This window comes from Watersipora subatra, chromosome 4 (genome assembly GCF_963576615.1).
Source record: "Watersipora subatra chromosome 4, tzWatSuba1.1, whole genome shotgun sequence".
NCBI lineage: Eukaryota > Metazoa > Bryozoa > Gymnolaemata > Cheilostomatida > Watersiporidae > Watersipora > Watersipora subatra.
Window position 1 is genome coordinate 16,666,639 of NC_088711.1, and position 11,854 is coordinate 16,678,492.

An 11,854-nucleotide genomic window follows, 5' to 3' on the forward strand; every position below is an offset into this window, starting at 1 on the left:
TGAAAGGTTGCAGGCCATTCTTGATCTGTCCATAAATAATAAAATCAGCTAAAAGTTTGAAATGTTTATATCAAAACGACCATAACAAGCAAAGCCACAATACACTCTTCGAAAGGTAAGCGGCTATTACTATAAATGTCTGCTTCGCCCGACTTGGAATGATGCAAGGAAATGTAAGGAACTTAAACTACCTGACTTTTCACTCCTCACTGCTGACATAATGTAATTCTTTTACAGCGATTGTTTTTAACAAACCCACTGGCAGTGTGGCGTACCATCAATTTACTAACACTGCAATCATTCATTTAAACTAACGCTTTACACACACGCGTGTGGACACACACTAAACGAGACCTGGTCTTTAAAATGATGCTATTACCCTACAGGATGAAAATATCCGTTGGGTATAAAAATTCGCGATTTCGCGAACAGTCAATTTCGCGAATTATTAAATTCCGTGAATAATTAGTTCTATTTTTAATCACAAGGGAGAATAACTACTGCATCAAATTAAAAACTAGCTGCTAGGCTAGTTTTTAATATAAATACTAAACGTAGTTGAGTTCCAAAACATTTTTAAAATCATTGCCTGGGCTCTGAGCTAACACCATTGCCAATGCATCACATTTCTTTACAAAATTATTCAAGGTTGTCACAAGATATGCAGAATGGCGTCATCGCAAAAATAGCCGCTAGGCAGAAGTACTAAACGTAGCCGAGTTCCAAAACTTCTTTAAAATCATCGCCGGGCTTCGAGTTTTATTGCCATTGCATCGAACTTCTTTACAAAAATAATCAAGGTTTTCACAAGTTATTCGCCATGGCTTCGTCATCGCAAAAAAATCTCTTCTAGTTTTTTTACATTGAAATCAACCTCTAATACCGAAGTTGAGGACGATCATGATTCTGATCTGGACATTTTGGTATGTATTTGATTTGCAGTGCAGATACGTTTTTCCATAATTAACTGCATTAGTTAATTCTTTTGTTTAAAAACTGATCGCTTTCATTAAATACTTCAGCTATTGTTTTTGTACTTCCTTAACACTTGTTAATATTTTTTGTTTTTTTGTGTTTACTGCAGATTAAGAATGAAACAACCTACTCCGATTACGAAAACTAGAGACAATTAGTAATATTCATCAAGGGAGGAATATTGGCAGAGAAGCAACCAGTCAACCTAGACCCCTTCATCGACAACAACTCCTTGATATCGCCGCAGCAAACATGATTAAATTGTATATTTTATTTCATGTATAGATATATTATAATTTATTAAAAACTTGAGTGTACAAATAAAATATTTCAAATACAAATAAAATATTACAAATGATGAATGGAGTAAATATAAACAGTTTAGTCTATATGGCGGTTGTCTAGAGCAATAAAATTAAACTGATACTCTTGATAAGTGAATACTAGCGTGTAATCGTGCTCTCTGACTAGTAATTTTGGTAATAGCAGCTCTATATCGCTGTCACTGTCCTGGGTAGATGTTAAAGGCAATTCTCTCGCTACTACATGGCTGGTAAGGAAGTTATCATCAGAACTCTCCTCGTGGCTTACTATTGCAAAGTTCTGCAGGTTGGCCAAAGATTTGTGCTCGTAAAGGCGCTTTTGTTCCTTTTTTTAAAACAGATATATTCTCCTCGTAAGTAGCTGCGGTCACTTCTACCTCAATTTCCAGACTTCCCTGAATGATTCGTGATCTTCTAAAGCCGTGGTCACACGGGCACCGAACCGAACTAAATGACGCAAAACGACGTCGTTTTCAGCTCTAAAAAGTTCGGCTGAGGACATTTCTGGCCGAAACGAACTATTTCGGTATTGCTCGAAATTTCGTGCCGAACCCTTGCTCTTATTGGCTGGTTAAAATTCTAGAATTCTAGCGAGCACGCGTCACATTTCTTCTTACGTGCGTGTGAGTAAAGTTAAAAAAGAAATGGGACGATAATTTTATTTCGTTAAATAAACAACATGAAGCAATTTACGACAAGGTTCACCCGGACTTGTGATTGGGTTGCATAAATGTAAGATGTTGCACTTAAGTTTTGCATAAATGTAAGGGAATGGTTGTGATTTTCTTTCGTGTAGAATATAAGTAATGTGTCATATTCATCCTGATGAACTATCGTTGACTGATTTATTTATGTAAAACCACAGTACTATGATAAAGACTGTTTTTGTTTGTTATGTACTCAGCATAGAAAACATTCATATGTTAAAAAATATAATTATGTTGATGGGAAGGGTTAGCAAAATATTTGTATCGAGTGATTTATTTAGAGCAGCCGAACGATCTTCTGATAAATCTGCTGTGTAATTATAATTTATAATTGTTCCTCAAAGTTTTTTTGTTTACAATAGAAATATTTAACTCAAATACATAACAACTACTAATGAAACCGTGTCCTGTCTCTATACGTATGGTATCTAGGAAGCGAAGTTACTTCGGTGGCCGTGTGACATGTGCCACGAACCGAACCAGCCTCCGAACCGAACCTACGTCGGTTCGGTGCTAGTGTGACCACGCCTTAAGAATGACATATACCACCCTTGCAGTATTGTGCTTGCGTGTATGATGAAAAATCTCTCTCTCACACTAAAACAAATAATGAAGCGGTAGGGATGGAAAAAATAAATATTGCGTTTTACCGAAGAACCAAAGTAAAATTCAACTAATTTAGTAAATGGTTTTGAAAAAACTCATTACTTACCACAAATTGTTGGTTCATCAAAGGCCTCCAAATCTATGAATATTCGTAAAAACCTTTGAACGCAGCAAAAAATTTATAGCTTAGCTGTCCCGCCTTAACACGATCCACCCGTAGTTGTAAGCTAAATAGAAAACGAAACACACAATACGCGCATGCGTAGGGTTAACTCTATTGGTAGATGTAATAGAGTTAACTCTTCATAGAGAGTAGCAGTTTTTAGCCGCGAATAAATTAATCCGCGAATATGCATGAAATGGCAATTTTCGCGAAATATAACTCCGCGAATAAATTCATCCTATACGGTATTAGTTACAAACAAATCAAGACTGGCCTACAGACTTTACTGATGTTGTAAGGGAACCAACTAAAGTTCCTCTATTTTCTCCACAAGTGGTGCACAAAGCGTGCGTTATAGCTGGTTTGACACACAGATCCACATACTTTGAGAAATGTATATATAGGAAACTAGCTGTGCTTCCCGGCGTTGCCCGGTTATTAAAAATCAGCTTATAAACAATGAGAAGTAATGAGAGTTGCCTGCCACTTGATATTAGCCTGGCACATAGCTAATGGAAAACTTTAGTAAGCTTACTAATGAGAGCTATTCGTCTCCGTGAAGTTACGCAATCACCCTGCGCAGTATGCCAAACTGTTGGGTATTTGCTGTTTGGGTATTCCCATATATCGACATATATGGGCTAGCAAACAACTCAATCTCTGTGACCTAATTGGTACGGCGTCGGACTGGCGAAAGAAGGGTCCGAGATCAATTCTTTTCGGTACAAATTCTTAATTTAAAGATTCTAATAATAGCATATATATAACTGGACATACCAAAAACAGACTTAACTTTGAGAAATGTATATATATATATAGATTAGTTGCAAAGGAATTTTTTTGCATTTTGGAATGTTAACAAAAACACTAAACATGCTATCGTGAGAATACCATTTACACAAACAAAATATAAAAGATTGTTTAGTGACCGTGACAGCGAATGCATAATATGACAGGTCAATTTAAACCAGAACAAGTTTGAACAAAAAGCAATAATTTTAAATAAATCAACAAAAAACATCAACAAGACTGATTGTTATGTGTAGAGAGATGAAACTAGGAAACTACGTCCACTTTCAACTCCAAAACTTTACTGTTTTCTCTTTAAAACTTTGAAAACGACAACATCGAAACAATTAATAACAGTACAGCACTAAATATTTTATAATCAAAGTAGCTCCTTGTTTATCTCGGTCTGATATTTTGACGTGTATGAAAGACGGTTTAGCACAAATGCTGAGGCCAACCGGCATTAATGTCGATCTACCAAAAGGAGAGTAAAACATAAGTGACATTCGTACCGCTTCGCCTGTGAAAGTGTTAAATTTATCTTCCAAATTCTAACAAGCTAGTCTGAAAATACAGATTAAATTAATTTAATCTAATTACCACCTCTAATTAAATGCTACTATAATGAAGGGTTGAAAAATAGAATGCCATAGCATTCAAATAGAGGTCTTACGGGAGCTTAAGTTACAAGTTACAAATTTAGGTTACCCAAATTCATTGGGTAATCATCTTATTACCCGCACAACACCGAGAATTCAACTATTAATTTTATATAATGCGATTGCTTTAATGTTACATTTCATTAGTTAAAGTATTTATCGTTGTATTTGTATTTGAGTGGTGGATCAACGTGGACGAAATACGATGTTTCATATAAAATAACTGCACCAACATACAGCAGTTTCGACTCCGGACATAAATATCAGAATGGTTTACTGTTGTATTCCAAAGTTTTACTGTATGGTAGGAATAGAACACTAAACAGTATTATGCAGCCTGTTCATCACTTAACTCATGTTTGAAAACGAAGTAATGTAACTGCAAATAATAATGGGCATAGTTCCATGCAAGCTTTGTTCATGGGGGAAAAGACAGCAGTAAAAAGACCTTTATTTGGAACAATGCCTATTCCCTAGAATAAGCATTGTCCAAATAAAGGTCTCTTTACTGCTATGACATCAATCATGTTGACAGATTGTCGTACCGAGACAGAGCTTGTACACTATCAAAAGTAGCAGATAATATGTCACTTCTACTAAATAGATTATACACTACTATATAAATACTCAATGATAAATGGTTTAAATAAACTTTAATGAATGCTATGTTTGATTAAAAACCACTGACTTCTATTCGTTTCTCATATCCAGAGCCTTTGATCACACGCTTCACATAGATGCTTGGCAAATGAATGTGCAAGGGGTCCAACTCGTCAACAATTTCCTCCACCTCACAGATGGTGTTCCTTGAAGCCTTTCCCATGGGCAAGTTAAAGTTGTTAGCTGTCATCCTGTAACACACCTATAACTAGTAGACAAACCATTGACTAAAGTCTGTCTCTACCATATCCTCTGGCAACTGACTGATTGTTTAGTGCATCAGCAGACTTTTCGTGTCAAAACTGAAACACGAAGAATAAACAAATTGTAATTTTGTACCTAAAAATTACGTTGCCATGACGATCAGCCTTCCACCCTTTGATCAATGAGTAATCTCCGGTGATGGCTTCCTCCATGATATAGTCAACACCAGCGAATTGTCTCGTCTACAAATACAACTAACCCTTAAAGTTTTGATGTTCCTTCATGTTCAATCAAACGTGTTTTGCTCCCATCTGCTTCCTAACATTTATTCACCACCTCATTTTTTCTCACTGAAGTTGAACTTCTCTCCGATCTCATCCTTTATGTCCAGATCACCTCACCCTTTCCACATATCTAATTATTCCACATGATACTTTACTATTTTAAAACAAGAATGAAAAAAGCCGTGTAGTGGGTGTGACTTTGAAGATAAAGGTAACCTTCAAATGGTCTCTTATGCTCCTCACAGCTACATCAGCATTAAGGATTGTCTATACACACCGACAATGCATCGTTTGGAAATCAACATGTTGGTTTACGTCAGTAATGATACAACCAAATAAATCTGTGATTGGCTGAAATAGTTTATGATTGCGATCTCGATTCAATTTCATCTATTTCCAACGCGTTCTAGTTACGTCCAAGAATCGCTTTCAATTGATAATGATGCCAGCGGTTCATGCAAATAGCCATTTACATTTGTCAGCGAACTTGTGTACTTAGTCGTTGTCATCGTTTGCGTATAACGCATTTTTCTTTGATCATAAAATAGTAACGCAAGCAGCTGTAAAACGCTATTGCTATCATGAATTGTTGATTTTGCACATGTACTACACAAACATCATGACTTTACTTCTGTACTAGAAAACCCAGCAAGAACGTCGGACTCTTCAAACAACTGAGGCCAATTTCCATTGACTAATCCATTTGTCAGCACGACATATTTTTTAGCATGGGTGTGTGTAGCCGCTGCAAATATCGACACTATACATCGGCGATGAATTTCGTCATACAAGAACTAAAGTAATCGTTCGATGAACATAAAAAGCAATACCAAAAGAACAACTATACCTCACGAGTCTCACTCGCAATTCCAACAGCACCATCAGCATCATATTTGATAGGAGCTCCACCATTGTGTATTAGAGTTCCATAGGCGGTAGGAGTGAAAAATGCTGGAATACCAGCTCCCCCTGACAATTAAAAATAAGTTTGAATACCATATTAATAATCCATCTATCAATGATCCCTGACAATGGTGCTAAATTCCTAGAGTATTACTTACTTTATTACCTATTTAAATTTATGGACACAGAAAAGCTCAATCTAAAGCACCTTAAAAATAAAAGCTAAAAGATGAAAAACGTGAAAACAATGAAAAACATCTTTAAAAACAACAATTTAGAATAGCTACGGGTGAGTAACTTGAAAAAGAACTGTTGATAGTTGTTAAAGAATAGAGAAAGCATAATATTATTATGCTTTATTAGTTATCTTGAGGTGTTGACTGAAATTCTAAAAAAAAATCAAGGAGATTGACCCACTAGAAGCTGAGATATAGCCAGCCAAACACAGGTCTACCTAATAAAGAATCAGAGGAAAACCCTTCGAAAATCCCGAAAACTGTGACATTCAAAATCGACTTAATGTTCATGTGCCGGAGTTGTCCACCCTTACCGTCGTTATTTATAATGATTGTTTTGGCTACGAGATATGAAACGCTTCTCGCGATACTAAGTAATTTACAGACTAGCTCTGGTTTCTCAGAAAAATCAACCACACATTGTGTGGTAAAGGCTTTTGCCCACAACCCCTCACCATGATTTTTCAAAACAGAAGAGCAGATTTTGACTATTGTGCTTCAAATTTTAACTCAATCTCCACGGATATGCTCCGAAGATCATCTGTTCAACGAACGGCGCGTGTATAGTCTATATGCGATATCCGCGAGTTGCAGTTTGTTTAGAATAAGAAATAGGAATGGGACTTTTTGTTCCTTCATCATTTTTCTACTGTGTATCTACTGCAGCATTCTTCTACTGTGTATCTACTGCAGAATTCAGTTGACTTTCATGATTATCGTCACTATTAACAGACTGTAAATTCACCACAGCCATAATCTTAAAAAACTAACTTGACTGTGCTGCTCTTGCTAAAAGAAAACTATAACTTTTGATTTGATTTTTCTATTGATCTATTATCTTATCTATGATTATTTTTTATGAATTATATAATAATCATAATGCATATTATACAAAGTAATAATATAACTGCGTATAGAATAAATGATGTAACTAATATAATTTCTAAAAAATTCCAAATGATAACCGAGATTGATGATTGATTTAATTGATTCCATTTATTAGCTATAGTTAAAAAAAATCTGAACAACGCTAAAGATGAGTCTGAATAGGGAAGCTAAGTAGAAAAACAACAAAACTGAGCTGAACTAGCAAGATAGCGAAATGTTGCGAAATAATAGATGCGAGTAATTATTTTATGCTAAAACTAATCTACACGTCTGAGGGACTGGTTCGGAATTCTAGGAGCGATGATTTTTAGGCCTAATTTGATTGTTCTATACTTCCAGGTATTAAACCAATTAAAACGCCGTGATTGTTATAGGAGAGCGCATTAGTTGGCTTAATTGACCAATGGCACACAAGTCGATTTCATACATCATACATTGATGATTACCAAAACACTTATGTTTTTTGGTAGACCTGTGTTTGGCTGGCTATATCTCAGCTTCTGGTTGGTCGATCTCCTTGATTCTTTTTTTAGAACATCAGTCAACACCTCAAGATGAATAATAAAGCATAATAATAATTATGCTTTCTCTATTCTTTAAGGGAGTATTTTTCTTATTGAGTGAACAAAGCTCAATTTTGGTCCTGCAAATTAAATTTTTTTGTAATGTTCACCTAGTTGTCTTGCCACAGCTTGCGCTGAAGTAATCTATTTGCAAACTGTTGATCGCGATGTAGTTTTCAACTGAAGAACATAAGATTACAAAAAGCACGCGACAAGTGACCCAGCTGAATACATAATGATATAAGAGAATGATGAATGTAAAACAGACCAGCCCTAATTCTCTCAGCAAGTGTTCCTTGTGGTGTAAGTTCCACCTCAAGCTCTCCTGACAAAAACTGTCTCTCAAACTCTGCATTCTCACCAACGTAGGATGATATCATACGCTTTATCTATATGGTGTGAAACAGAAAAACAAATCAAAAGACTGCATCATAAAAATATGGTTGAATTGAAAGCAGAATCCATGTTAAAAATGCTTAGAAATAAATTTGTTTCTCCCCTGAACTCTGTTATTAGTCAATGTGTGTGTCTGAACATTACCAACAAAGTTATATCACATATTATCAGGCCTATTATCATGCATGCGCATAAAATTACAATTTGTTTTAACTATAATAGGTGTCAAGTATGATGGGCAACCCCTCATGAAGCGCGAGCATTAATTATAGATTATTGCTTGCACTTAATGAGGGTTACCCTTCAAACATTAAAATAGCTTTTCATACATAGAATGAATTCAGATTTCAATGCATAGAGGAAAGGCATGCGCATGAGATACCCTTATAAGTCGCTTTGATTCAAGTCAAATAACCCTCACATATCTAAAAGCATCATAGTAGTTTTTGAGATAATATATGTAAAATAAGGTACATAAAATTCAAGTCGTTGAAGCCTCGTTGACACAGGGTATGCTAGGGTCATGACCACACATTATTAAAAATATGACATGGGACTTTAAGCGATCGGTATTGTTGTAGACTACGGTAATCGACTGTTTGCTATACAACTGATGAGTTTGGTGTATGTTAAAACTAATGTTATTGGATTTATACCCAGGTCTTTTTCAAATCGATAAAGAGACTATTCATTGATCGAAAACGGTCAAAAACCGGATGTAGAAAGAAGATAACTCCAGGTTTATGAGTACATTTTTGTTTATGGCTTGCTAGCAGTCATCAATAAATGTTTTACAATCAGTCTAAAGGGAGTGAATCCATAGTGAGCGTAGTAAATCTAAAAACATTTGACCTCTCTACAACAAAAATGAGGACAATGGCATCAAGCCTACTCCAACTGCAGATTACATACTTGCTTGTTGCGTAGAAGAAGGCCAAGGCCAAAGTCATCAACTCCGGCATTATTAGATACAACTGTAAGCTCTTTGGTACCTTTTTGCAATATGGCATCAATTAAATTTTCTGGAATTCCACAAAGGCCAAACCCTGAAAAAAATACGTTAATTAAGTCTTTCCAACCCTAAATGCTTAATTATATATATCATATGTGCATTTCATGAGAAGTCTGCAAGCTAAAGTTCTTGTTATACCTCCAACTAACAGCTTTGAACCATCTTCAATATCATGAATGGCCTCAGCAGGTGTATCATATATCTTCACAGTGAGACGAGATGTTGTTGATATATGACTACGCTGTATGGCTGAGGCCTATAACCAGAGATATCACATGTCACCCCTGTAGGTTATTATGTATCAGAACAGGTCAGAGGTAATGACCCAAGCACAGTTACAAAAAGGGAATTGTGACGGTTACATCAACGAGTAAAAGTACAACATTCATGGCAATCAGGGGCATATATTACGACTCCTTACAAAGGGTTGGTGACATGATAATTAGTCAACTTTTGTTAAAATAAATATTCTCTTTAACAATCCTAAATAAAAGTATAAAATCGACCATAGAGATCATTGTTTGAGAAGGTACATTTAAGGTTTTTCCTATCACTTCTCAAAATGTGGCTTTGTAACTTTGTCTCGAATAATTAAGCAAAGACAGATACACTTTTAATGATTAGCAGTGTTGGAGAATAGTGGCCAGAACTAATAAGAAGATAAGAAGAGTGAGCATTTGCCTTTACATTTTACTTTGTTTAAGAACAATGTGAAGGAAATGACAATGTAGCACTATGGTGGTATCACAGTAGAGCAAGAGTCCTAGGGAAAGTATTTTCCAGCAACATATAAAATTAACATAGCTGATATTTTATGTAAAGTTTGCTAATTAATAATATGATTTATTAACACTTTCTGGGCTACTTCTCTTTAAAAATAGGACAATATTAACACATAAACTGGTCGGTTGATACCAAACTTGCTATATTATCACAATAAATATTAAATTATTGCAAACATTATTTGTGGAATAAGTACAGTGAACCAAATAACTTTACATAGCATTGTGTTGCTTGACTTCATGTTGAGTAGAGCCCGATTCATAGCCCCAATAAATGACTGATAGTGCTATTATTATCTTATTTATATTATCATTAGTAGTACAATTAACCTAGCTGATGATGGCTAAATTTCCAATGTGCCATTGTGTAAGAACTTAGAGAGCTGAAAACAATTTTATTAAATGGTAAATCCATAGATATATATACCTATATATCTATATATATATCTATGGGTAAATCATAAATCAAGTTATCGACGGTAGTACTGAAAGAGTTTTTAAGTATATGTAAAATGTTGGTGAAATGAAGCAGTCAAGGTCATTTATGGTAGGGTTTGAATTTTGCTGCATGAAGCATCTGAGAATTGAAATGATCACACTCACAAGCCATATTCCGAATATTTTCGCTAGTGTGATTCTATTGCCTGTGTGGGTATCTACAGTCCATATATTACTTTTCAGATTGTCATTTTGTAGTATATGCCCGTGACTGCACTATAATTGTAGGATGATAGACACGTAATTGTACAAGCATATTACCAAAGACATGCTTATGCTTTCTAAGCGACTTGCCGATTCCTGGAATAGAGTATAAGTTTTAAATTGTACATAAGCAGACGAAATGATTATTTGGTGAAAATTATTTAGTCATGCCAAAAATATAGCACAAAACAGTACCTGATAATAAGAAAGAGGAACATATACTTGTTACTGGTTAAAGGATTAGTATAATACAAATTGAAAAAGACATACTTTTTACTTCCAGTTTCAATTGTTTCATTGCGGAGACGGACAAACCTGCCGGTGTAACTAAAAAGCAACGTGAATTATTTTGTGCTAGGTTCCAATGTTAAAGCCCGACTAAACTGGTATCCAGCAAAGAAGTAGTGCAAATATGTGATACGAGTTGAGTAAAAATTAAGAACATTTAGTTTTAACGTTGTTTCTGGCTTGCACAAGTCGCAAATAGAATTTAGTAACGATAAACTGTATACTTTAAATCAGTTATTGTAGAACGATGCGTGTAAAGCATAAAATCATAGACTGTCACAACCAGTAGCAGTAAAACTAGAGGCAAGCCGAGTATATAATGCAATAAAAAATACTGCTGTTACTGTTTCCTGATTAGACTAATGCAGCAAAAAAGTTAACGATTTCTAGTCGAATGTAAAGATGACATTGCTCTTATAAGTAATAGCAGTGAGTCGTTTGTTGTTGACAATATTTAAAATGATGATATTTTATGATGATTAACGAGTGTCTTTTTAAAACATGTGTACCACATTTCAACTATCATTTACCTTTCTCAATGTATGTATAAATCTTGAGCGCAGTGACATGCTAACGGTGATTAAGTTGTAAAAGAAAGGTTTAGCCGATTGGCCGATAACGTATTTCTCGGTCGAGCCGGAACGACTATCGGCCAAAACAAGTTTCCCTTTCGCCTATTAATATAACCGATGATACAAATGAAACTTTACGGGA

General features: G+C 35.2%; 1 protein-coding gene across 1 annotated transcript in view; it reads right to left on the bottom strand.

Annotated features, from left to right (window-relative positions):
- LOC137395025 (succinyl-CoA:3-ketoacid coenzyme A transferase 1, mitochondrial-like) overlaps positions 1 to 11,771 on the bottom strand; it is a 36,841-nt gene extending 25,070 nt beyond the window's left edge. Inside the window, exons 1-7 of the mRNA XM_068081811.1 lie at positions 11,671 to 11,771; positions 9,507 to 9,624; positions 9,269 to 9,402; positions 8,229 to 8,349; positions 6,218 to 6,339; positions 5,222 to 5,328; positions 4,911 to 5,073 (exon numbers count right to left, since the gene is read on the bottom strand). Of these exons, the coding sequence (XP_067937912.1) occupies positions 4,911 to 5,073; positions 5,222 to 5,328; positions 6,218 to 6,339; positions 8,229 to 8,349; positions 9,269 to 9,402; positions 9,507 to 9,624; positions 11,671 to 11,709 (804 nt within the window). The 5' untranslated portion in view covers positions 11,710 to 11,771. The remainder of the gene's footprint in view (positions 1 to 4,910; positions 5,074 to 5,221; positions 5,329 to 6,217; positions 6,340 to 8,228; positions 8,350 to 9,268; positions 9,403 to 9,506; positions 9,625 to 11,670) is intronic.
- Between the last annotated feature and the right edge of the window lie 83 nt (positions 11,772 to 11,854).